This window comes from Pseudonaja textilis, chromosome 1 (genome assembly GCF_049901715.1).
Source record: "Pseudonaja textilis isolate UNSWEBS1 chromosome 1, rPseTex1.2, whole genome shotgun sequence".
In the NCBI taxonomy this organism is placed as follows: domain Eukaryota; kingdom Metazoa; phylum Chordata; class Lepidosauria; order Squamata; family Elapidae; genus Pseudonaja; species Pseudonaja textilis.
This window is the reverse complement of record NC_141990.1, coordinates 160,431,372-160,459,048: the sequence shown is the minus strand read 5'-3', so window position 1 is coordinate 160,459,048 and position 27,677 is coordinate 160,431,372. Positions and strand designations below refer to the sequence as shown.

Sequence of the window (27,677 nt, the reverse complement as noted above, 5' to 3'; positions counted from 1 at the left end):
TCATTTCCATAGCAAACCTGTCCTTCTTTATTTATCAGTTGACTAATTCTTCTTGCTTCTCTTTCCTTTCTCAGTTTATAAGCTAGTCATCTGCCTGGTTTATTTGCATCTTCAAAGTAATTCTGTTTAGCATTTTTAATTTTTTGTGTTAATTCCTAGTGTGTCTTGATGGCATAAGGCCTGCTGCAATCATCACTAAAAGTTTCAAATCCAATTTCCAAATCCAATCCAACAATCCAAATTTCCAACAACTTTTGTTGTACATTAAATATACAACAGTATAGTATAAAGGTAAAATGTAGTTTTATTTTTAACTTCAATACTGTTAAATATTTGGGGTAATCATTCATAGGGTAATATCTTTGTTGATTTGAATATTTCAGACTTTGTCAGGTGCAAGCAATCAGGTCCAAATATGAAGAGTTGAAGTTGATTATTTTATTGCACTGATCTCCTTGCCTGGCTAGTAGTTTCCCAAAAGATTAATGGTGACATTAATAGATAGCTGAAAATACTAGTTCGAATCTAATGAATACAGCCTCCTCTGCCCTGCACTCTCTCCCTCCCTCCCTCTCCGTTAATTCTGTTTAGATATTTTAGATGCATCACTAAGTTAGTGATTAGACTCCAATATTATTTCTTCCAGTGTTGTGACTGTAAAGCACTGTAAAGTGGTATATTAGTCTAAGTGCTATTACTATTAATTTCAGGGAATGGCTCTGGAGTTTCCTTATTTTCTTCTGCTCTTTAGCTGGTTCTTTTCCTTTGGTTTTCATTGTATAGTTAACATAACCAGAGTCACTTATATACAGTGAGATGGACAGTGTATAATTTTGATTAATACATTAATCATATGTTGCTCACATTCTATCAGAGAAATAAAGTTAAGTAAATGATTTCATGGCAGCTGTTTGGACTCCAAGCTCCAGGATGTTTCACCAAGCCTTCCAAAACTGCTTTGGTTTAGAGAGATTTCTCTTCAGGACATGTGGACTTGTAAAAGCAGGGTGAGGGGAGCTAGTAAGGGCATTACTGCTGCTGCCTTCTCTCCCTTTGTTTAAGCCTCCATGTATGTGAAACTTTGCACATACACTCTGGCCTAAGAAGCTGGGAGGGTTGTACACTGGCCCTAAATGGACAGCAGTAAGGTTGAGCTGGGCTTTTTAGCTCTCTGAATTTGGGAGTAAGAATGAAACTCCAATGATACAAACCCATGAAGATTTTCTAGAAGGAACATGGGTAATAATATACCTCAGTCCTAGTTTTCCAATGGCGGTTCTACATTATAATGACATTCTGGCCTTTGAGGTTTTGCTCTTGATTGATATGCATATGAATATTAAGTACTTTAATTAACAAAGTGGAGTGTGACCTTCAGTGATTTGTGAAACACCAGTAAATCAGTATTTAATTTGTCTGCCTAAAATCACTGAACAAAATATCAGGTCCTGCCTTTGGGATACAGAATTCTTTTCATTATTGGATGATTCACTAGAAGTTTGCCTAATATAAGTCAGTCCACTATGCCCAAGTATTTCTTCTGATCACAGAATAACTTGTTTAAATCTTTTCAGGCATTCATACTTTATAAGCTCTGTGTCAAAATGAATGTCTACAAACATGTTTCACATTTTCTTTGGACATAGTAAAACAAGGGGCTGTTGATCTATGTTTGGACTTATACCTTAAATGCAAATCACTGAAGTACATTCCTGATTTAAAACCTCTCTTTGAATTTTTATTTGTGATACCCTTAACTAACATTAACATTTGATTTCATCATGTTTCCAGCAGTAATCAATGGGGCACTCACTACATTTACATGGATTTCTTCTCAAATGATCACCTCAATTCTCTGTCCGAATTCTGAACCAACTATATTCCTTGTAACCTAATGTAATGCAGTATTCATAATGCAATGAACTAGCAATACCTCACATTACCTTCCCCACACAGAATGTAATTCCTTGTTATAAATATTTGCAGATAGTAAGAAATAGTCTATCTTGCAAGTTATTTGCACTGAAAAGATTGGACAAAGTCTATTACTATATGCTTCAAAAATATAATGAAATAAGGTCAAAATTATATCCTATCTGAAAAAAAGATGCCCCCGTAGCATCTAGGAACCAGGAAGCCATACATTATTGTCATTTTTAACTAACTAAAAAGTGTGGGTTTTTTTTTGGCTTTAGTCTCTTTCTAGATCCACAAAATGAGGATAAGAGTCTGTCTGAAAGCCTTGTTGAAATGCATTCAGAAAATCAGTATTATATAAATGTGCTGGAGCTATGAAGCACCATGTTCCATGGTCACCATCCCAGAAAAGGAACAGTTGGGATTGATTTACAATTGTGCATATCTTCTGGAGTTTCCTCAGTTAGAGGCCTTATTACTACCTTTTTATGTACACATTATTTCCATAAGGGGACATTAGTCACTTCTGTTAACCATTACATCAGCCTTTTTCAATCACAGAATATAAGATATGTTTGAGATCGACGAGTTGAATGCCCTGTTCAATGTAGGAATTCTCCAAGAGATGGCCATTAGCCTCTGTTTAACATTTGCAGCAAAGGAAAATTATCCCTGCAAAAGCAAATCTATTCCATTGTTAAACAACTCCTATTGCTAGGGATGTTATTCCCCCATCTCCAACTGAATTTTACTACTTTGTCTTCTGGAGCAACTCTGAATAATTCTGCTTCGTCTTCGACAAGACAGCCCTTCAGTCGCTTGAAGAGAACTATTGTGTCACAGCAAAGCCGTCGTGTTCAAACTAATCATATTCAAAGCCTTCAAATATTCCTCATAAGTTTTTCCTTCCAGACCTTTATAAATGTGGTTACTGTCCTTTAGATATGTTTCAGATTGCCAATGTCTTTCTTAAATATGATGGCTAGAACTGGACCTGGAATTGAAATATATCATTGGGTATCATCAGTGTATTTTGCAAAGTTGCTTGCAGTGAGGAACTGTTATTCCATTCACTACCAGCCATATCCAGGCATTACAATGGTCTTCTAGATTATTTTTGAATGGCTATAATTCTGAGAAAATCTACAACTGAAGTTTAAGACCCAATAATCTAAAATGATTGGATTTAGCTGGGCCTTTCTGATCCTGATATTTTCTGACTCTATATAACTGTTGACTGTTGGGGTCCCTTTCCTAAATAATTTTGAATGGCAATGAAATCTTATAAAACAATTATACTATAAATAGGTTACTCTAAAGATTGTCTTAGCTAAGTGCGGTAACTGCTGATGACAGAATTTCATGCTCACTCAGGATCCTCCTTTATGGTGTTCTGTCATAGTCCATTGCTTTTTCAGATAAATTATGTCAGTGACAGCAGATTATGAAAGTAGCAATGACATCCATAGGTCACACTTTTATTTAGAGGGCAAAGGCTGTGATGGGGAGAAGGTATAAAAAGTAGGGTCATCTATGATAATTAGTTACATAGGAAAGATTTCTAATTATGTTGAAGACATTAAGAAATTCTAAAAAATGATTTGCCTGTTCTTTTTCTTTTGTCCTTTCAGAAAGAGGTGCCGAAGATTGCTTGTCTTTGCCTTACAGCAATATCAAGATAATTAAAAGAAGGGACTGAATTATCATTAGGATTTGGCTCCTGCCCAAAGATAATTAAAATGTGAGGATAAATTGTAGCTTATTTTCAAAAAAATCATCTCTTCTTCAGAACCAATTATTTGTAGTAGCAACACTAGTATCATCTAGTTTCCTTTTCAGAATTCAATTTGAGCCTTTTACAAGGTATAGAATTCATAGCTTTTACCTGCAAAGTATGTGCTTTACTATTTGTGGAACAGAAATATTCTAAATATTCTCTCACATCTATGGAGTGTAAGGGTTTGCTTGCAAATTGTCACTCAACCCACATCAAAGCTCTCTTCCTTTTAATACTGGAGAAACCCTAAAAGGTTCCGGATGTAGCATCTTCCTTTGTGCATCATGACTACTGGCTGAATGCTCAGAGGGACCTTTTCCAGGTTAAATCTTCTATCTACTTTGGAGAAAGCTGCAACTGGAATGAATGGGATTTTTCTTTCCAGTGACGATCCTAGTGGTAGGCTAGTCTAGGACAACTGACCGCAGCTGCCTCACCATGTCTACCCCGCTGCCTTCCCCCACACTCCCCCTCTTCCCTGGTCGCCTCTCCCCCACTTTGCCCTGGGATTACTCGCCTTGGCCGACTTGCCACATGGGACAACTTGCCATGCAGACAACTCACCAAATGCCAAAGGCAAGGGAGAACATCCTCCTCTGCAAAGTTTATCTCTGGTCCTTTCTCATTAGGATAGAGGGGGAAGAGGCTGTGTGTGTGTGTCTGTGTTGTTGTCCCTTATTTCTTGCCCAGATGTATACAAAAACAGAATATTCTTCTCTAAGGGGAAGGGGATCTCTACACCCTTTCCTCCCCTCCCCCTTAACCACTGGATTTGTTCTTCAATTTTAAACTTGCCCATCTCCTCTAAAAAGTTCTTTCTTGTTGGGGGAGGGGGAATCTCATCCGAAGACTAATTTGCTTATCTTTCAAGTCCTGAATCTCCTGCTGGGGTCCCATCCAAGGACTAATCTATTTAGCTTCCAGGTCTTGGATCTGGTGGTGTTCCATTCAAGGATTAATCGGCTTAGCTTTTCAGTCCTGGATCTCCTGGTGGTGTTGCATCCAAGGACTACTCTGCTAACTTCCAATTCCTCTGTTGTGTCCCACCCAAAGACCTGGAAGCTAAGCACCATTGTTGCTTGCTACACTTAGCACTGATTCTATATTAGTGTTACACAAACATGAGCCTTAATTTACTAGAACAGGGATATATAATTGGTAGGATAACAAAGCTTGGAGTGTAACCTACAAGTTTTTCCCAAAACAAATTTTGAATGTGATAGAAAGAAAACATATCAAAAGCATCATGTTAACTTAATTTATTTTGTTTTACAGTAGTTTCCTCTTTGTTCTGGTTTCTGCCACCACTTCTGAAAAATATTGCACTGTTAGAAGTTTGCCCTTTTATTGTGGTGGATCAACCTTTCATCCATTACTTAGAATCATAGGACTGGAGGAGACATTGGAAATTTAATCTAATCCCCTGCCCAAGGCAGGAGACCTAATTCATTGCAGACAAATGGCTTTTCTTGAAGACTTCCAGCGATGGAGCACCCACAACTCTGGATGGCAATACATTCCACTGACTTATTCTCACTGTCAGGAAATCAGAATTTCATCATTTTCTGGAAACTAAGGCCTGAATAATTATGGATTTTTAAATGAATTGATACATTCCATAGAAGTTGAATATGTTCTATGACAAGAAGTAACAGATGGAAGCTTAACAAAGAGAAATCCGACCAAGAATTAAGGAGAGATTTCCTGACAGTGAGAACAACTAATCAATGGAACAGCTTGCCTGCAGAAATTGTGGGCGCTCCATCACCAGAATTTTAAAAGAAGATATTGGACAGCCATTTTTTCAGAATGGTATAGGGCCATGATGGCAAACCTATGGCACATGTGCCAGAGGTGGCACACAGAGGCCTCTCTGTGAGCACGTGAGCTGTTTCCTCAGCTCAGCTGTGTGGTGCATGTGTGCATGCGCCTCCCACCGGCCAGCTGGTTTTCAGGTCTCTGCCATGCATGCACGGGGGGCAGGGTGCATGCACAGGGATGCATGTGTATTGCACTTTGGGTGTGTGTGCATGCACACACTTTGGGCAGTCGGTGCCAAAAACCATCACTGGTATAGCATCTTCTGTTTGAGCAGAGGGTTTGCACTAGAAGACCTTCAAGATCTCTTCCAACTCTGTTTATTCTGCATTCTGCCTTTAAAAACATTGCTACAAGATCAGATTAACAGGACTGCACTTTTGGAAACTGGAGTAGTGTTTTCAGCTCCCTCCTGAACATAAACAGAATTTGCCAATGTGCTAAACACAAACATGTTAAACCTTGAATTATTTATAAAAATAAGAAAAGTGAAATATTTAATAAATGCTTGTGAAAAAATAAGTTTTTGCTAGCCCTCTGTCAACAAAAATGCAGGCAGGGGGTGGCGTGTTGGCCCCATTTTCAGCCCGGATGGTCTCCTGCAACCCTTTGCCAGTGAAAGCGGAGCCGGTGTGTGTGTGTCAGTTTTCACTGTTTCCAGGGCGGCCCCGTGGCCAGATCTAAGCACCCACAGGCACATATGGCCTGTGGCCCTTGAGTTTGACACCCCAGCTCAAGATCCAGATAGATCTTGACACACTTGAACACCGGGCCCTAACAAAATAAAATTCAATGTAGAGAAAAACTAAGTCTTACACTTAGGCAGGAAAAACCAAAAATACACATACAAACTGGGTGAAAGGAGGCTTAACAGCAGTAACTATAAGAGGGATCTTCAAGTCTTAGTGGACAACCAATTAAATATGAGCTAATGGAGTGTGGTGGCAGCCAAAAAAGCCAATGGAATCCTAAATTGCATGAACAGATGGATACAATCAAGATCAAGTAAGGTACTAATACCACTCTATAAAGACTAAATAAGATCACACCTAGAATAGTGCATCCAGTTTTGGTCACCACACTATAAAAAAGATGTTGAGACTCTAGAAAGAGTGCAGAGGAGGAGGAGGAGAAGAAGGATGAGGATGAGAAGAAGATGAAGGAGAGGGAGTGGGAGATTATTGCTTGGTTGCCTGGAGGGGACTGGAGGCTAAAGCATACTGATGAATGGTTGCAGGGTAGTCTAGTGAAGAGAAGGACCAGGAGTGACATGATAACAGTATTCTGATATTTGAGGGGCTGCCACAGAGAGGAAGGGGTCACGCTATTTTCCAAAGTACCCAAAGGCCAGACAAGGAATAATGGATGGAAACTGAAAAAGGAGAGATTCAACCTGGAAATAAGGAAAACTTTTCTGACAGTGACAGCAATCAACCAATGGAACTGCTTGCCTTGGGAAGTTGTAGGGATTTCATTACTGCAAACTTTCAAGAACAGACTGGATTCCTACTTCAGTGAGGGGTTGGACTAGATGACCTACAAGGTTCCTTCCAACGCTGTTAATCTGTAAATCTGTTGTAGGTTGAGGACTATCTGTAGTGCTAAAAGTTGACACTAATTTGACAGTATATAACCATCCAACAGATTCCAACTGTATTATTTATAATTTGACACAGTAAAACTCTAGTTAGTGATTTGTAGCAGGGAAAAACTACTGGAGAAGGGCTAACTAAACTTTTTGTCTGTTAATAAAACAAAATTGGAATACAAAATGCATGCTTTGAAAAAGGAGTGGGGGAATGGGTAGAGAGGGCTAGAAAGTTGGATAACCAAACTGAGGGAGGATGTGCAAGATTAAGAATGAAGTAGTTAATTATTTGCAAGGCAAGGTATCATGTGAAGCACAGAATGATTAAAGAGTTTGGGTGAAAAGGAGAGGTAATTGGTATGACAACCAATATATAGAATTCCCTCTGTCTGCTCTCAGTCCATGCTCTTAGTATCTTTCTAAAACATGTATCCTGCAGGGATTTTTTGTTAGCCTTTCCTTCCTTTTTTGAATCAGCCGAAAGTGTTCTTTCTGCTCATTACTAGTCCCTAGGTGGATGCACCAGCCAGATAGGTGTGAAGAGCAAGTAGAAAAATGGAGGTCTCGGGGAGGTCAGGAGAGGAAACCAGGTCCTCCAAGACCCACTCATGGAAAGATTGTGTGGAAGAAGCGGTAAATTGTTTCCTGGCTATTTATCATGGAAGTCAAGTGCTTTAAGATTCCAGCCCAGAAAAGCCTTTGATGGAAGGGGGGTGGGAATAAGCCGAAGAAATACACAATAGCTTTTCTTAAATGATCCGTATGAAAACAGTCAGCATGTCATCAGTCACCAGGCTCAATTCTGTGGCGGGAAAGAGCACAGTAACTGGGGCTGCAAACTTGGTCCTCACCTACTTTTTTGTAGGTTCCAGTGATGGCTGCCTCTGCGAGGCCAATCGACCCAGGATGGAATCCTCGAGAGTCCCTAGCGAGTGGCACCCGGGCCTAGAGGCGCAACGCCACGGGCCATGGTGGGGCTCTGAAGCCGCGCGCTTTAGAGCGGGCAGGCCGCCGCATGGAGGTACGGTTGGGCTCATTCGTTGGCCCAGCGAAGAGCCCTGCGGGGTGGTGATCCGGGATCCTTCGAAGCTTTGGGAGAGTTTTATCTGGGATTTTCCCACTCAGGGGACAGGATGTAGACGGTCGTGCCCCGCACGTAGATATCGGGAAAAACGCAATTCGCCGCTTCGGCGCTGTTCGGTGCAAGCTCCTGGGCGGCAGCAGCAGCAGCAAGCAGCAACAGCAGGAGCCGATTAGTCGAGCTGCCATCTACAGGCGCCTCTTCGAAGCGAGTCCTATATAATTGGGGAGGAAGCGGGTCAAAGGAGGCAGTCGCTTGCCAAGCCGCCCGCGGGAGGAGAAGCAGCTCCCTGCGCTCGACAGGAAGGGAAAAGGCGACCTCGCGGTAAGACAATTGCTCGGCCCTGCAGGGGCTGAGCGTGCTGGCTCAGCCAAAGGGCCGGGTCGGCGAAGTGGGGCGAAGCTGCGCCAGTCGTCTCGGCGGCGGGGAGCAGCAGAGGCTTAAGGCTTTGGGCGGGCGAGCGAGGGAGCGAGCGAACAAAAGCCTCCCAGGAGGCCAGCTTTCCTAGCTGTTTTTGTATCTGGGGAGGAGCGGTCCACTTTTCGGCGGATCCACTTTCGTGATCTTTGTCAATTTTGGACGCTGCCCATTTCCAAGTCCAGTCTTGGTCACCTCTGTCGGGAGAGAGAAATCCCCCCACTTTAGCTCCTGAGCCCCCTTTCTTCCGTATGGTTCCCCTGACAGTAGAAGCGGCGCCTTCATTTGTCCCGGGGCGAATGCCATGCCTTGCTCAAATATGGCCAGACTTGTCTGAATCGTTCTTTCCAAGAGATCTTACTTTATTTACTATTACATTTTTTTTTGCAATGCTCTTCATTTAGATTTACGAACAACTTACGGGTACATTTATTGCTTTTCAAGCTCTTTCTGCTGACTTTAAGTATCTTAAACCAGCTATTCCTTACTCAGACCGATCGCAGTTCTGCAAGCCTGATCCCATGTAAGTTACAGCAGTTGCGTTAATTCAGACTTTATAGTGCAGTGGAAGGCAGGCGTGCTTTTGGAGTTACGATTTCAGCGGGGTGCACTGCTAAATGAGAATGCTCCTATAACTCTTGTTAAAATAGGGTTTATTTAAGTAGAATTGCATTTGGCCAGGCTTCCCAACTTCATTGCTAAGCCCACACATTGAGGAATGGGGGTGCACGTTAAATATACTGAAACGTTTGACCAAACTTTCTTGAAACGTCACTGAATGTTTAAATAAAGGAAATCTGATGGAGAGGGTAGCTATAGCAAATACCTTTGGGTTCTCTGTGCAAGTTTGGCCACTTCCAGGAGCTTTCTTAATAGCAGTTAAGTCAGTGACCAGTAGTTTAGTCAAATTGTAGGAAATCAGCCCCACCAATCCTGAAATCCCAGGCAGTACTGCCAAGAGAAGTACGGTACTATTGAAAATGGTGGAGTTGTTGTCAAACCAAACATGCATTTAAATCAGATTGGAGACATTTGCAAAGTGGTGAGCTGCCTATGCCTTTTAATATTGCTTAAGAAAACCCCCAATATCTACTAAAAAAGATCCAGTTACTCTGTCATCTGTTTGGGACAGGCACCCCTCCTGACAAAGCGTTCAATCACCAGTAGAAAGAGCAATAAACATTTCCCATGCAACCTGGAGCAATAGAGGGTTGTAAAGTTATTCTGTTAGTTGTTAAAAGCAGAATAATGATAGTTTTTAAAGGGAATAGAGGAGCTCATTAAAGCATTTATGGTATTTTGAAACTATTTGGGGATATTCCCCAAAATACTTTATTCTACAAAATTACAGGGTTAGTTAAGGGAATGTTGAGTTTCTTTAATAGTACGGATGCAGCCGCTGAGTTTATAGAACAAGTGATTTGTGCAAGAAATCCAGAGCAATGTTCCTCTCTGTTGAACTTGCGGTCAGCAGATATTCTGAGTTACTGATCTCTGGAACAGCCTTTTTTCTGCGGAAAAAGAAAGGGAGTTAATTCATACATAGTGCAAATGATTCTGTCAGCCTTCTGAGCTACAATTATTACTAAGCTATATAAATGAAATGCATGCATGCAAAATATGTCACATGATTTTTATAATAGTTTTTTTTTCTATAAGTGAATATATAGTTTTAAACCAACAGGATATTAATTATAGTTAATGACATCATATAAAGAATGGAGGAGCACCACTATTTTAAAACATCTAATGCCATTTATTAATAGCCAGCAACACTGCCTATAAATATTTTATAATATTGTCTTAATGGTATCATTTGGGACCCAGCTTTCTTGTCATTCCTATTTTCATTAGCAGAACCAAAATCTGGATGCAGTTAGTTTGATTACTCTGAGAGCAAAAAGTGTTGAAGGAATTAACTTCAGAGGTTCATAGATACTTTGGCTTTGTGCATGCTTGTTTATTTAGAAGATACTGAGAAGTTCTCTAGCTTGCTGTTTAGCTAAATTGTGTTTGTTTGCAGCATGGTAGAATTCTCAAAGAGATTTAATATGATGCAGGGTGTGCTGGATTATATTTTGTAATCTCCTTTGTGAGACTTTTTTCCAAGATGATTCATTAGTGCAAACTCTGGGCACACAAGTAAATGATGCTATTATTACTTTTGATTTCTCCACAATTATCATACAATAAATCCAGTGCTGCTTCTCTGCTAAAATATGATTGCTTTTAATTCAAAGGTACAAAAAGAGCAGATAAACCAAGATATTTCAAAACTATGTTCTTACTTTAAAAAAAAATGATTTTGTGATAGTGGATTGAACAGATCCGCTCTGCGTATGATATACTCCAAAGTTTCAAATATTAAAAATATTACTGAAATCCAGTCAAAATTAAATAGTTAAAATTCATATATGGCATGGATTGAACAAAGTGTGCCTAATTTTGCATATTTAAAACCAGTGATACTTAATGTCTATCTTTACAGAACTTATATCATTTACATCACCTCTTTTGTTCTGCGTTCTCTTTATATTTTTCTCCTTCCACCAGTTAAGGACTTTGAGCAATTTGAAAGCTTCTGTATTCCTATAAAAGCTAGCCCAATTGCATTTTGAGTTAGGAGCTGTCCCAATACCAATTTGAGGCTCATTTTATGTGCCAAGTACTGGACTATCTAATTACTGTTATTGCATCACCAAATATTTTGTGAGGCATTTGTCAAGAATGTCCCATACGAAGAATGTCCCATATGTGTGTGCAGTCAATTGAGCTAGATATATCTGTGCATTTAGTAAAGAAGGCAGAAAAATGGTGTATTCCTTTCTGAAATGCAGCATTTTGGTTAACATTGGAAATGATTATCCATAATCTTTAGATTTGAAGTTGGCAGGATAAAGTTTTGTAATCTAAAAAGAATATTCCAGAAGTATTTTAAATTTGTTAGCCAGGTATTATCAGATCAGGCCACCCACTACCCTTTATTTAATAACATGTTAAGATGGACAAAGTGAGTTATTTAACTACTGTATACAATTAGGTGAGAGCAGTAGCCTCTAGGCTCAGTAGTATAATGGCTGCCAGAATACTGCAACCCCAGAAGTAATGATAGCTCACAATCCCCATTTGCACTCGGAAAAGAACTATCTAACGTCAAAGACAAAATACAGAAGGAAGACAACAGCAACAAAATACAAAATCAATTGCAACGACTGTAACCAATTCTATGTGGGACAAACAGGAAGGCAATTAAAAACAAGGGTTCACGAACATCAAGTAGCAGTTAAATGGCATGACCAAAATCCCTGTTCTCAAACCATATTGATAATAAACACACCAGTTCAATTGGGAAGGAACAAAAATCACTGGTCGTGCTAACACCTGCCACACATGTGAATTTATTGAAACCTGGTATTCTACCAATGGAGTAATTAACATGCACATTGATCTAGATCCAACAAATGAATTTATAAGAAATCAGACCATTCAAGCAATCAATCAACAAGAGAACCAGTCAGCTGCTCAGAATTTAAACATAGCTCCAAATGAACAACCAATCAAATGACCAACTGACCGCACTGGCATACAAAACATTTATAAACTAAGGAAAATAGGTCAAAATCCTGCTGATTATGTTACCTGGTCTGGTAACAAAATGTTCAGAAAAGACCGTATTTTTTGGAGTATAAGACACACTTTTTCCACCCCCAAAAGTAGGTGGAAATGTCTGTGCCTCTTATACAGCGAAAGCCCCATCCACCTGCCGGCCCCCACCCTTTGGCCTCTGCCTCCCAGCAATTTGCCTCCTTACAGCAAACAGCCTGTTTCAGTTTTGGTTTCAGCATAGCCTGATTAGCACAAGCAGCTGATTTTCGGTTGGATCAGCTTCCATCAGCTGTTTCAGGCTGCAGGGATTGCCATCGCCTATTGCTGCCCCCGCGCATCCCATTTTTGGCCTCTGCACACCCCGTTTTCGGCCTCTGTGCACCCCATTTTCCACCCATTCTGATCCTCGCCGCCTGGAACAGGCAGCAAATGGGGCATGTGGAGGCTGAAAACCGGATGCAGAGGCCAAAAATGGGGGGCATGGAGGTGGCAATAGGCTATGGCAATCCTTGCAGCCTGAAACAGCTGGTGTGGTCAATCCAACCGACAATCAGCTGCTTGTGCTACTCAGGCTGTGCTGAAACTGAAACTGAAACTTGCTGTTTGCTGCAAGGAGGCAAATTGCCGGGAGGCAGAGGCAGATTTGTTTCCCTTGTTTTCCTCCCCAACAGCTAGGTGTCTTATATTTTGGAGCGTCTTATACTCTGAAAAATGTGATAAATTAAAACAAGTTTGGAGAGCAAACTGCTGCCAAAATCAGTATAGTATAATCTCTTATCTATAGAAAAAGAAGAGGGAAAGAAGCAGGTGAGGTAGAAAATAACATTATAAGCCAGCAAGGGCTGATGTGTAAAGAAGAGAAGGGAATCAAGGAAGATGGAAAAAATAGGTATGTAACTTAAACATCCTGACAGGATAATTCCGCAACCTGATCTTTCAGCTATTGAGCTCTTTTGTTCCTTTAAAGGCAGCCATACACCAGCACTTCATACACCAGCACTTCTTTCTGCCATTTTCTTCCAACTTTCTTGGGAGAATTTGGACACAGAAAAGTGAAACAGATCATTCATTTCCCAGCCAAATACCCAGCTCTGATTACTTGAATAATCCCGGACAATAACCAGACTAGAATTCTACTTCAGTAATGGCTGTCCCTGATCTTACATGTTGATAGCTAATCCCCCTGACAATCAGAATATCATTTTTCTAGCTGTGGACATTTTTTGCTGACATGCAAGCCTGATTTGTAGATTTAAATGTTCAAGTATGTCTAGAATTAAAGCAGGCTACGCAACACAGGAAGATGTAATGGTAATGTGAACCACCCAGTCCCCCAGGAGTTAACAATTGCATTGGATTCTGTTTAGCTGGATCTGAACTAGGCTTTTTTGCTATTTTTGAGATGAGCCCAAACCAGTTTATATTCCCATCTTTCAAAGGTTTCTCTTCTGTTCCAGTGATGAGAAGAGAGGCATGTAGTTTACTAGAACATAGATATTCATTTAATTATTGATTTCACTGAGTTGCTCCTGGTGGCACCATTGATCAGCCTGAGGTCTTTTCTGAACACATTCGTTAATATTCATTCTACAGTTCTCTTACATTAATAGGAATGCTTTTAAAGAACACTTCAAGTGTAATGATTTGTTGAGTCCACAACATTAAACCAAGTTAAGTGTTAAAGTGCTTGACTAAATTGGATGGGTTTTTTAAAGGTTTTTATTTCACTTGTGACAACCTAGTGCTTCCAGCTGCACTAAATCAGTTTGTGCAAATCAAAGGAAAAATGATAAATCAAACAAATATGCATTTAGATTCCATTTTAAATATGTTTAAATTTAATTTAAAGTAAATAGAATATCAAAGGGAAAAAAGAAAACTTACAAATACTAAAAGCAAAGAACAGGAGGAAATCAAATCTTGGGATGTAATTTTTAAGATAACCAAAAATATTAACATCTATGTAGAATATTTTTAGTCTAGTGTAGTAAAATTGACTGACTTTTCCCTCCTATGCCTTTCATTTCCCCAGATGTTAAAGCTGTTTACAATCAAGTAGAATAACAGAATTGGAAGGGTCAATTTAGGTCAACTAAACCCACCACCGGTTCAATGCAGGAATTCATGTTTTTCCTAATATTCAACTGGAATGTGCTGAAATATATTCTTCAGTGTCTTGCCCTTTGGGATGACACAGAACAGACCTTGGCCTGTTCTTTATTATGTTTATAATATGCCTATAATCTTTTATAAATTATAACATGTCTATAATCTTTACCATAATCTTTTCAAGGCTAAATATGCCCAGCTCCTTCAATCTTCCTTTCTGGAACTTAATTTCTAATCATTTGATAATCTTTAATTGGCCTATCTTTTTTTTAAACAATTGCTATAGTAAAGCTAGATATCTCCTATTTACTACATGTATGTTTTATTTATTTCTTAAATGAACAACCTACATCCATCTTTGTTAAAGTTCATTTTGTTGTTCTCAACCTATTGCTCCACCCTATCAAGATTATGTTGAATTTTATTTCTTTTTTTCTAGGGTATGGACTGTCTGTGGAATTTTCTGTTATGTGTAAGATAGATAAACATTCTCCTAACCTAAGTAATTAATAAAATTATTTGATAAGGAGAGGCTCCAGAGTGTGGTTGCCTGATCAATGCCTTCTTTTAGTGTCATGAGGAATTATTGATGAGCATTCTTTGGATATGATTTTTGAGCCAACAATATATTTACTCAGTTTTTATGCCATTCAGAGTTCCTCAGAAAAAGAAGAGAGTAAAAATAAATACCATTCTTTTTTTTCAGACTTTTTTCACTTTAATAGGATTACAAATTTGAGAGGGTGGGATTGGTGGCAAAGAAATTGTTTCTTTTAGTAAGGGTTAGGGTTAGGATTATAGCTATGAAATATTATAGCCTCCCTGATTCTGTGATTGTAAATTATATGTTTGTTTTTTGCCAAGCCTCCAGAATTATTAGAATTCTATGTCTGTCCACCAGACATAGATATACAATTTAAATGTCCAAATCAAAAGAAATTAGCTGTTTTAAATTGTACTGTCTTGAGTTTCAGGCCTCCTCAATTTGACATAACTACTACCACTAGAGTAATCCTAGATTTAATTTTAGTAAAGAAGATGTCATGCAAATTGATATTAAATAGATATGATTTTCTAGTGTCAACATTAGTTTTTATAGAAAGCATAATGATATTGTTCTGTCCATCAGACATAGATATACAATTTAAATGTCCAAATCAAAAGATATTAGCTGTTTTAAATTGTATTGTCTTGAGTTTCAGGCCTCCTCAATTTGACTACTACCACTAGAGTAATCCTAGATTTAATTTTAGTAAAGAGGATGTTGACTCCTGAGTTGAATCTAATGATGGACAGGCTGTGCCAGAATGGGGGGGGCATGGAGGGAGAGAGGGAGAGGGAGAGAGAGAGGTTTTTTTTTGTACGGTTATTCTTGTTGATATGCACTATTGCTTCTGTCCAGGGTCCTGAGCCTGTAGTATAACCAAAAAAAGGCTAGAGGGCAGAAAACCAAGTGAATTGTTTCAGGGCCAAATTCATATGAAAGCAAGCAACCCTTTCTCCAAATTTAAGGGCAAAAAAAAAAAAAAAAGCACGAGGGACAAGACTCTGGAGCCTTCTCCTCACAGGTCACTTATTTTCTAATTGTTCCTGTCCTTGGTTTTCTCCTGAGCACACTTCCATCTGAGGATAATTGAACCTCAGGAAATAAGGCGACAGTGTTCCAGTTGCTACAGCTGCGCAAATGTACAGTTTCTATTAGATTGTGGCAGGGTTTGGTCCAAACACAGTCTTCTCCTATTTCTATCTTTGCTCCTCAGATAGAACCAATAATACCAAAAAGCATATTTGAAGTCCCCACACTTTATTTACATATTTATTTGAAGACCTTGGGCACTGGGTGCAGCTCTACTCATCTTACAAAACAGATGAGCTACAGTTGGGTGCTGGTTTTAAAAATTACAAGATGCAACCTTTTTATATTCAAATTTGAATTGGGTGGAAGTATATTTTAAAATATATTCATTGACTAATCAGTTTAAAGACACATTATAGTAAAGTTGAAATAGGGTAAATTAGGTTCAGATGGGCAGCTATAGAAAAATTGAACAAATAAACATGTATTTATGTCCAATAAATAAAATGTGCAATTAATCCTAGTTCACAGATTGATTCAATCAGCAATCAACTCAGCAGTCCAAAGCTTTATAGAGGAGTTGTTTTGATAGACTTCTTGGTAGAAGAAAGGAAACTGGCTGAATATGTCTCCTTTAGTTAGAAAAAGCTACTGCCACTAAGAAGTCTTGGTCTGGCAACCTTTTTACCAGGTAACATTCCTAGTAGGACAGTTCCCTGATAAGGAGTTCCTTCCTGACTACATAAGACAGTTAACAATTAAAGCCATCACTTTACATTTAGCTTAAGACTTCCTTCATTGCCAAAGTACTGCTTTAAATATTGGTACTGCAAAAACACCAATTAAGCCCTTGTCATTTAGAATATTGGCACTTTCTCAACTTGTTGGAAGGCTGATCAGCATCCAAGAGCATCATGGTGCTCCAGTTTGAACTAAGACAAGGATAATTATTTCCATGTTTTTTGAGCAGGATGTCAGAGAGGAGGATAGATATTTCACAGGATTCAATTAACTTGAAGATAAGAAGGTTGATTCTGTTACTCTATGAATTATAATAGGGAGCAAAAGAAAATGGCTGGTTTTGTTTGGAGTTTATTCCTCCTAACTAACCACCTCCAACTAAATATCCATCAACTTGTTTATACTTTTCCCTTTTTGGGTCAAAATAGTCTTACTTGGTTTAAATATTGCTTAGACACCACCACTCCCATTCACCTACCCACAACACACACATTTGTAGCAGGGTGTATATTACAAAAACATAACACAGTCATTCAGAACTCTTTCTAGAATCTGGAATCTCCTAGCCCGAGTGTCAGCAACCGGCGGTTCTGGAGCCACATGTGGCTCTTTCATCCCTCTGGCCCTATTGTGGCACAGGGATGAAAGAGCTGTTGCCCTGTCATGGCAGTGGTGATAGGCAGACCCTTAGTGTGGGAGCTAAGAGCCCCTGTATTTGCCTTTGCGTGGCAACAGCATTCTGCTTTTGTTGTATATTTGCTGTTGCCACCAGCAAAGAGGGCTGGGAGAGAATGGCAGGGGTGGATCTTGTGGGGTGGGGGCCATCCCCAAAGCCTGGCCTTCCTCCTCCCTCATCGGTGGGGCTGAGAGAAAGAAGGGGGCAGCATGGGGAAGCAGTCCCCTCCCCTGGCTGAGCACCAAGCACAAAAGTCCAGCAGGAAGAGGGAGGCTGGCCGGGCAGAAGTGCCCCATTGGCGAGTCAGACTATGGAGAGGGCTGGCCTGGGTTTCATAGCTGTACTTCTATTCAGCATCTCCAACACGAACTGCAACCTTTGAAATGTGCCGCGCCTTTGAGGAAGTCAGGTAGCGATGGCTGTTGCGGGGGTAATGGAGGCATCAGGGCTGCTCCTTCCCTCCTCAGCAAGCCGGGCTTGGAGGAACATGGAGAGTTGCAGGCCAAGTGCCGGAGGGTCAGATGGCATGCTCTGTTGTTGCCCCAACATGTGTTTCCACTGCATGCTCCTCTGTCCCAAAGTGGGATTGAGTGGGGGTAGGAGGAAGGTAGCAGGAAGCAGTGGGAAGGGTAGGGGGGCTTCTAGGAGGAGAAGCCCAGCTGGCTTTCCTTTCTGCGTGCGCGGCTGGAGAAGACCCAATACCACCTCCATGGCCTGCCACTGCTCTCGCAGAGCGTTTCACAGCACAGTGAAAGTGCATTTCACAGTGGGGGAGGACTGGGTCCCCTCCCCCTACTGGAGCCAATTCCCTGCCCCAGTCGCCCCTGGCAACCCTCTCAGGGTGGAGAGCAAGTTGTGCGTCCAGCACCAACCAAGGTCGGAAGAAACCGCCTGCCGTTTCCTGCTGCAGTCGGGCAGCAAGAGAGAGACAGAGAGAGAGAGAGAGATTCGGCTCTGTCTGCTCCCCTCTCTCCACCTTTGCCCAGTTTTGCAAAGATTCAGCGGACGCTGCCTTGGTGATGGGGGTTGTCTCATCCCGTAATTTGCCTGCCAAGCGGCTTTGGGGGCACCCAGGGACTATATTTTCTGGCCACTTTGGACCAAGTTGCAGGATGTGCATGCGTGCCTGTGTGAGTGTGCAGCTGCTTGGGATAATGCTGCTCTGAAGTGCGTGTGGCAATCTAAGGCAGCAACCTCGTGGCACTGTGATGTAACAGCCTGACAATCACTCCTTTTGCAATGCAAGGTTTATTTTTGTATCTTTCCAGAGACAGAGAGAATGTGGCCAGATTTCCTTAAGAGTTATTCCCTGAGGGTGGGGGTGGGGAGTGAGGGAAGGGGAAAGGAAAGAGAGAGAGAGAAAGAAAAAGAGGGAGAAAGAAAGAAAAACAGACACAGAGAGAGAAAGATGAGAGAGATGAGAGAAAGAGAGATGGGAGGGAGAGAGAAAGATGAGAGAAAGAGATGGGGAGGGAGAGAGAGGGAGAAATAGGGAGGGAGAAAGATGAGGGGGGAAGAGAGAGAGATGAAGAGAGATGAGAGATGGGGAGGGAGAGGGAAATAGAGGGAGAAAGAGCGAGGTAGAAAGAGAGAGGGAGACACACACTTACACACTCACACAAACCTGTTTCCCATAGAAAAGAAAACACAGGGAGCCTCAAAACCTGGGTAAGGGTGGCTGGGGGTCATGTGACTGGGTGGGAATGAGTAACATCGAGTTGGCCATGCCCACCCAGGTTTTGTGGCTCCCGGTGTTTTGTTTTCTGTGGGAAACGGATCCAAATAGCTTTTTGAGTGTTTAGGGTTCGTAGACCCCTGTCCTAGCCACTTCTCACCTAAGACTTTTAAAATGGTTACAATTTCCTTTTTCATCAAGTGACAAGAGGAAGCTATTTTAGAATCTGGTGGTATCAGTACAAACCCAACACTGCAGTAACCATAGATTGACACCTCTGAAAAGGAACGCCCTCTCCTTTTATGCTTCTTCCACTTGTACCCTCTCTGCCAGTTTTTCATCTTCTGGTTCAGTTCCTCCTGGGCATCTGAGCAGAAGACCTGAGTCACAGGCTCATTCTTACATTCAGAATGTAGAGTCATCAACTAATTGCAGAAAAAGTGACCTCTAGCTGCTTCTTGCAATCTGACTCACAATGCTACTTCTCATTGGACGAGGACACTGTCTTTATAGAATATAGGATATTTAAAATCACCATTAGGCCTTCAGGTTTATCAATATATAATACTGATTTGCATTCACATAATTGTAATGCTTTGATACCAAAAATTGAATGTTGCAACTGGTGAAATTAGTGAAGGTAATTTTCTTCCGTTTTCTAGATTTTTGTTAGAAACATAGTTAATAATCAAAGCTGAATTTCCATGATAACAGATCAATATTTATGTAGGAATTGAGAAATTGTTAATTTTGGGGCTAGAAATGTGTGTTTACTCAGGGCTTGCCACATTGGAGATGCAAACATCTGGGCATTGTGTTTAAACATCATTGACGGTATGTATTTAAAGAGAAAAAAAAATAGTTGCTAGTATTCCAGTGTATACAATAAAGGTGTTTTCTATATGCAAAGGAAGGCTCTTTAGATTATTTGAAATTCATGCTGGCAAGGATTGTTGAGAGTGGATAAAGGGACAATGTGCTATAAATATCTGGATACTAAATTGCCTGGTTTTGGTCTATAAGATTGTCAAACCTAAGCTGCCTGTAACAAGAATCGTTTGTAATTTAAAGATATAAAAATGAGGTCTGTTCTTTTGGAGAACAGTGAAAATCCCAGATTGTAGTGCAAATAGGGAAATAAAAAGTGCCACATAGACAAGAACATTGACCTCCATTGCCAGCTTAATTTCAGGAGTTCTTTATCTTTTATTGAGGGTGGGGATAGGAAACTTGGGCTGCAAAGGCAGGTAGTCCTTGACTTAACAACAGTTCATTTAGTGACCATTCAAAGTTACAATGGCACTGAAAAATGTGACATGACCATTTTCACACGACCTTCGTAGCACCTCTATGATTATGTGATTAAAATTCAGATGCTTGGCAACTGACTCATACTTAGGCCATTGCTGTGTCCCAAAGTTGCGTGATCACTTTTTGCAACCTTTTGACAAGCAAAATCAATGGGGAAGCCAGATTCACATAACAACCATGTTACTAACTTATCAGCTGTGGTGATTCACTTAACAACTGTGGCAAGAAAGCTCATAAAATGGGGCAAAACTCACTTAACAAATGTCTCACTTAACAACATAAATTTTGGGGTTCAATTGTGGTTGTAAATTGAGGACTATATATCTCTGGACACCCACCAGACAGCAGGAAATAGTTTTCTGCAACTCTTTGACACCACCTAGTGGACATCTGAATTTCTGCAGCTCAAATATCTTCCCAGAAATCCCTGTCCAGGGAGCTGTAATGCTGAATGCATACCAGATATTTTCTTGTCTCTATCGCACGTTTCCTGATTCTTTCTCAAATAAACGTTAAACTTTCCTGATGTAATCATCAATTTGATGATTCAACACCTGACAGTAAAAACACCTCTGCAAATATAACACACGTCTTGAAATTTTCTGGCTACCGGATGGAAGTTTAATAGGAGAAATGAGAAATAATATCAGCTAAAGATGGAAAGTAATTTTAGCTTGTGGTATAAAGCAGGAAGCTCTGGTCTGGCTGTGAACCACAGTCCAACTGTATATCCCTTTGCACAACTTTGGAAATGTTGTCATCTTCTGCATAGGAGGCCACAATAAGAGCTGACTTGCAGAAACAGCTTGCTGAAGAGCTTTGCTCAGGGATCTTTTTAAGAGAATAGAACAACCTGTTGCAGATATGCATAGAAAGATTCCTCATTAAAACAGTTAATACTACTTCTGAAAACTTTTAGAGATTTCTCCTTCTGGCTGACTCTGTTTCAGATTTTTCTATTCCTATATATTTACAGCAACAATATCCAGGTAAGATACATTTTAAAAACAAAGAGATTGGCAATCTCAATTAAGACTACCCAATCTGGGCTGTAAAATTTGGGTGATGGCAGCAAGAAGCTACTGTATGGAAAACGGTTAAGACTGCCAAGTTAGTGGTGTTTTAGATTTACGCAGCTCAGAACAGCTCATTCTGTGGAATGTGGCTCTTTTATACTTCCTTGGTATAAAAGAGCATCTAAGATGATTAAAGGCTTGGAGCCTAAAACATAAGAAGAACGGTTGCAGGATTTGGATTTGGCTGGTCTAGATAAAAGAAGGACTAGGTGGAACATGATAGTATTATTCCAGTATTTGTGATACTTCCTCTTGCCACAAAGAGGAAGCAGTCAACTTATTTTCCAAAGCACCAGAGGGCAGGACACGAAACAATGGATGGAAACTAATCAAGGAGAAAAGCGACTGGGAATTAAGGAGAAACTTCCTAACAGTGAGAACAATTAACCAGCTTGCCTTCAGAAGTTGTGGGTGCTTCATCATTAGAGGTTTTTAAGAAGAGGCTGGACAGTCGCTTATCTGAAATGGTATAGGGTCTCTTGTTTTAGCAGGAGGTTGGACTAGAAGACCTCCAAGTTCCCTTCCACTCATTCTATTCTAATTCCATAAATATATCATAAATAATGTAAAACCTTAATTATAAATGTCATAAGTAATATAAAACCTTGCTTTCCTCCACATTAAATTTCATGTTGTTGGATAAGGCCCATTGATGTGGGCACTCTGCTCCACTTAGCTGGTCTGTCACATTGTTGTCAGCTGCTGCTGTGGATGCCACTGCTCAGGTGGTCTGCTCCAAATAAATGTTTGATTTCCAAGATTTCTCTCCAAGTCCAGTCTTTTCCTCCATTCACTTTTTCCCCTGTGGTTGTAATTCTCTGCACGTTTAAGGTTGGTTTTCTTTTTTTGGCTTTTAATTAGATTATTCAGGAAAGCCCCGCTATCACCTAACTAATTCAAAAAGAAAAAGAAAAAAAAAGAAGACTCCTATATTTCAATAGTTTGAATACTAAAACCTGTGGGTAAATGCTTACAAGAGGTTTTGGAGTGAAATCAGGTATACGTAAGAGTGATACCAGAAGAAGCACAACAAAAGAGAAGTTTATGCTTGCTCAGAATTCAGAAATGAAAATTCCAAATAAGGAAGTCCAAGGGTTATTAGATGAGGCTGAAAATTTGAAAAAAAAAAAAAAACTTTCCAGAAGACAATTGCAAATTACTGTATTGTTTGCCAACAAGGGTGTGTCCATATAATCACTAGGATTTCAGCTTGACTCAGGGATGGTTGTACTATTTCGTTCTGAAACACCCCGCCCTCCCCACATAATCTTCATTTTTACCCCAGTAAAATAGAAAAAGCTGCTAGCACCATAAATCAGTAGTGATTGCCCTGTCCAGTTTAAAAGAGCGCTTCTTGTCCAAGGAATGAGAATGTCTCTTAACTTTACTTTTCCTGATAAGAATAGGACTCTTAGCGTTGTTTCTTTTTCATACAGCTTACAGTTTTGGGTCTTCCTTGTTCTATATCCGCAGTTTTTTGAAATTAAAATTACTTACACAATGGCATGTATAAAATTCTGCCTTGCCAAAACCTGCAATACTTTTTTAAAATTTTTATTGGTTTTTAAAATGAACATAGACAAACAAAACATAAAAACATCAAGCCATCTTCCATATATATGCCCTGTTTCTCCAACAATACGGCCTCCCCCAATAGGAAGTCCCAGCATGTTTTATGGGCATGAAATGAAATTAAGCACCCCCCCCCAAATTAAGGCCTATATTAAAACATGCGAAATGGGGGGAGTTGTCATTAGGAAGTACTTTTGTTGCATACCTGGATATGGTGCTGCCTGCGTTGACCCCGATACGAAGTGCCCCACCAACGTCGAGGTCAACATCCAAGCCATCGCCGCCTGCCCACCCAAAGATGCAAGGGGGGGGGAATTAAGTCATCCCCGAAAAGACGGCCTAGCCATTTTTGGGGGGCTCAAAAAAAATAAGACCCGGCCTTATTATATGAGAAACATGGTACATACAGTGTGCCAGTTGGTTTACAAATTGTTTTGTGCTTCCATTTCATAGTCTTCAATTACAATTACATTGTATATATTCTCATATTTTCAATCAAGTATTAAATACATTAATATCATTGTTAATCATTTGACTATACTTTTATTCATTCATGTTTTACAAAATAATCATATTTAACTTGAATTGTTTTATGACAGTTCATATTATCATCTCAAATCTATCCTACAATCATTTTGTAGGTATAATAAGGAAAGAATACCTCTTTATATATTTATTATTTTCTAAGAAACTACATATTTCATTACCTAAAACCTGCAGTACATTTGTGGAAGTCATAAGTTATTTGATATAAAGGCAACTTCAAATAATGTCTATTCTTCAACTAAATTACTCATGTTGTCTGTTTTGTTCTTTTTTTACAGACTCGTTTCATCAAAAATCGTCTGCAATGAATACTATTGACATGCCTCCAATATTCAGTCTTGTGGATGTGGAGAATCTCAATGAAACCAATGTAACCTGCAACAATGGAGAGTGTATCACCGTGGACACCTTGTTGTGCCCAAATGTGCTTAACAAAACTGCTCTGCTTTATACCCTCTCCTTTTTGTATATCTTTATTTTTATGATTGGCTTAGTGGCCAATTTTGTGGTTGTCTGGATGAATTTTCAAACAAAACTTACCGGCTATGAAACCCACTTATACATCTTCAACCTTGCGGTGGCTGACCTTTGTGTGATCATCACTCTTCCCATCTGGGTAGTCTCCTTTGTTCAACACAGCCAGTGGAACATGGGGGAAATCTCATGCAAGATAGCTCACCTGGTGTTCTCCATCAATCTATATGGCAGCATCTTCTTCCTGACATGTATGAGTGTGGACCGGTACCTCTCAGTTGCTTTCTTCAAACCCGCCAGCAGTGTTAAAAAGAAGAGACTCCGCTATTGCACTTGCATTTTGGTATGGCTCTTTGCCTTCTTTGCAGCCCTTCCTGATACCTATTACCTTAAGACGGTTTCCTCCAACAATGAAACCTATTGTCGCCCTGCCTATCCAGAAGAGACTGCAAAGGAGTGGCTAGCTGGCATAGAGCTAACCTCTGTTATTTTAGGTTTTGTCATTCCTTTTCCTGTCATTGCTATTTCCAATTGTCTTTTAGCCACAGCTGTATTGGCCTCTAATGATCAAGAGAGGAAGCGTAATGTGAAAATTATTTTTTCCTATGTCCTTGTATTTCTTGTCTGTTGGCTGCCCTACCACATAGTTGTCCTGCTTGACTTCTTGTTGGCCTTCCATTTTATACCCTTTAGTTGCCAAATGGAGAACTTCCTTTATGCAGCCCTTCACGTTACTCAGTGCTTCTCTCTGGTTCATTGTTGCATCAATCCCATCCTCTATAGCTTTATCAATCAAAACTATAAGTATGAACTCATGAAGGCATTTATTTTTAAATACTCAGCTAAAACTGGCCTTACAAAACTGATTGATACTTCCAAGGTTTCAGAAACAGAGTACTCTGCTTTGGAGCAAAATGCTAAATGATCATTGCTTTTCAAAAGACTTTGCTGGGGAAGCAGATTACTCCTTCCTTAGTTTACTGAACCTTGACTACATGATATTCATTTTAATATATATATATATTAAAAAACAGATATTTTGCAGTTGTATTGGAAAGATAAATATATTCAACCATGTATTTGGTTAAATTGTGAGAGTATAAAATACTGTAGTTTTAATATTGGATCTTCTTTTCTATTGTAAGAATAGATTGCATAACAAATGAAAATTATATGCATTTTATGTTGAAGTTTTCAACTTTTGTAACAACATAGTTGTAATTTGTTTTAAAATATTCATTATTGTATGTTAATAGGTTTCATGATCTTTGTCTATTTGTTTCTTTCAGTGCCTCATCTTCCTATTTGTAAATTATTTTTCAAATACTATCTTGGACGATAAGATGCAAGCAATACAGTATGCTATTGGGGCCCCCAGATGTACCTGATATTTAATTTTAATTTTTTTTGAATCAAAAAAAGTATTCCTGGTGACTCCACTGTAGTTTCATAGACAACACTACAGAAGGGTTTGCATTGGTTCTCTTCTTCAGTTCCTTTTCTAAAGGGATTATAACCTGATATTCCCTGGAAGTCTTCCAGGAGCAATCAGAACAGATTCCTACTTAGCCAAAATAGTATAGAGTTCTGAATTCTAGATTCAGAGCCAAATCACCCCCCCCCCAAAAAATGGTTTGCTTATAGCAGGGGTCCCCAACCCCTAGTTCCTCAGCCCAGTGCTGGACTGCAGTCCATTGGGGAATGGGACCATGGAAGTATTGGGCATGCATGTGCAAAGCTGCCTTTGTGAAAGTGGTGCATGTGTGCATACAATACCATCCCCTCTTACCCCTCGTGGCCGCCACCAGTCTGCCAAGCCAGAAAGGTTGAAGACTGCTGGCTTACAGTGTCCTGCTTGTGACGCACCTGCATCAACTAGTTATGAATGGATTCAAAATATTGATGAACAGGATGCCTTCAAAGTAGTTTTTATCAGCAATTTTCTTGTCACAATCATATAGACTTATTGTTCATGTGTGTGAGTGTGCACACATGTATATGCTTCTGAATATAATTGGTCTCTGTAGTCCATTTGTATTCTTTTTCTGATCCTAAAAATATCCAATAAACAACATGTTAAGAAAGTTTTGTCTCCTTAAGTAAGATACCTTTTTGTTGTCATTCTGTTGTAAGCTACTCTGGGATAACCTGGGTTTGGAAGATGGCATATATATTTTAAAAAGATTTTTTACATAAATGTTTAAAAGTGAACAGCAAATAATATTGAATTACACATAGACTTACAGCAAAATATGAGAGTGGTGACTGAAGAATGCCTTGAAATCAGAATCTAGATTTCACCGAGGAATTAAGAAGTTTTGGAAACTTTGGGTCTTTTTGGACAAGTCAGGAGTGTTACGGTATATCAGGTGGTATTCAGCAAGTTCTGACCAGTTCTGGAGAACTGGTAGCGGAAAGTTTGAGTAGTTCGGGGAACCGGCAAATCCTACCTCTGACTGGAGATTTTGCATTATCCTTCCCCTGCCACACCCACCAAGCCACGCCCACAGAACCGGTAGGTAAAAAATTTGAATCCCACCACTGGTATATCTGTTTACATTAAAAACTATCATATTTTTCAAAGTATAAGATGCTCTGAAGCATAAGATGCACCTAGCTTTTGGGGAAAAAAAACAAAACTGCCTCTGCCTTCCAGCAACTTGCTTCCTTGTAGCAAACAGCAAACAGCCTGTTTCAGCTTCATCACAGCCTGATTAGCACAAGCAGCTGATCGTCAGTTGGATCAGCCTCTCGATCAGCTGTTTCAGGCTGCAGGGATTGCCATTGCCTATTGCTGTCTCCATGCGCCTCATTTTCAGCCTCCGCACCCCGTTTTCAGCCTCCCCATGTCTCGCTTTTGGCCTCTGTGTGCCCCAATTTTTGGCCTTTCCAGGTGGCGGGGATCAGAACAGGCAGAAAATGGGCACATGGAGGTGGCAATAGGCAATGGCAATACTTGCAGCCCAAAACAGCTGATTGTCAGGAGGCCATTCCAACCAACAATCAGCTGCTTGTGCTAATCAGGCTGTGCTGAAGCTGAAACAGGCTATTTGCTGTTTGCTGCCAGGAGACAAATTGCTGGGAGGCAGAGGCCAAAGGGTGGGGGCCGGTGGATGGGTGGGGCTTTGGCAACATTCGCTGTATAAGATGCACAGACATTTCCACCCACTTTTGGGGGTGAAAAAAGTGCATCTGATACTCCAAAAAATACAGTACTTGGAAAAGAAGTAGCAATCGTCAGAGAAAATGAGAACTTTTCTCTAGGTATGATCTTTTGTACATTTTGTGTGCTTGTGGAATAGGAAGCCTTGAGGGGAATAAACACAGCTGATCATATCTTGCTCCTGAATCTTCTTTGGACTAGTTCTGCTAAGCCTCAGCTCCTTGACTGACCCTTCAGTTTGCACAAGCTCTCTCCCCTTTTAGGGAGCTAATCCTGTTCTCTCCCTTTCAACCATACTCTACCATTGAAGACTGACCAGTGGCCCAAACCATGGATTCCACTTGCTGGAGTTGGGGCTACTTCTGTGGGCACAAAGGACAGACGTCAAGTGCTGAGTAACCTACTCCAAGTGATCCCTCCTAGTTATGATTGACAGAGAGGAAAGTCCTGCTGAGGTTTCCTTTCATGGGACTTGTTTTACTCCACAGCAGGAAAAAGCAATTTACTTTGTTGGCAGAGTATCATAACAAATCAGCCACAGGCAGCCCTGTTCT

The 27,677-nt window shown here is 40.1% G+C and overlaps 2 protein-coding genes across 3 annotated transcripts in view; one reads left to right on the top strand and one right to left on the bottom strand.

The window, feature by feature from the left end:
• DRC11 (dynein regulatory complex subunit 11) overlaps positions 1-8,274 on the bottom strand; it is a 119,274-nt gene extending 111,000 nt beyond the window's left edge. The window contains exon 1 of the mRNA XM_087919560.1: positions 7,952-8,274. The gene's annotated coding sequence lies outside the window, so the exon portion shown is untranslated. The remainder of the gene's footprint in view (positions 1-7,951) is intronic.
• An 87-nt stretch (positions 8,275-8,361) lies between these two features.
• On the top strand, positions 8,362-26,044 carry ACKR3 (atypical chemokine receptor 3). Of its 2 annotated transcripts, XM_026707744.2 has the most exons (3): positions 8,431-8,505; positions 9,003-9,121; positions 23,765-26,044. In XM_026707744.2, the coding sequence occupies exon 3, from the start codon at positions 23,791-23,793 to the stop codon at positions 24,883-24,885; it is 1,095 nt and encodes a 364-aa protein (XP_026563529.1). In that variant the 5' UTR covers positions 8,431-8,505; positions 9,003-9,121; positions 23,765-23,790; the 3' UTR covers positions 24,886-26,044. The 2 variants fall into 2 exon arrangements, with proteins under 2 accessions (XP_026563528.1, XP_026563529.1); XM_026707743.2 differs by lacking the exon at positions 9,003-9,121 and having other exon boundaries at positions 8,362-8,505.
• The last annotated feature ends 1,633 nt before the right edge of the window (positions 26,045-27,677 follow it).

Excerpts from the sequence above, each read along its gene's own strand:
- ACKR3 (XM_026707743.2), top strand. The coding sequence starts at position 23,791 with ATGAATACTATTGACATGCCTCCAATATTCAGTCTTGTGGATGTGGAG.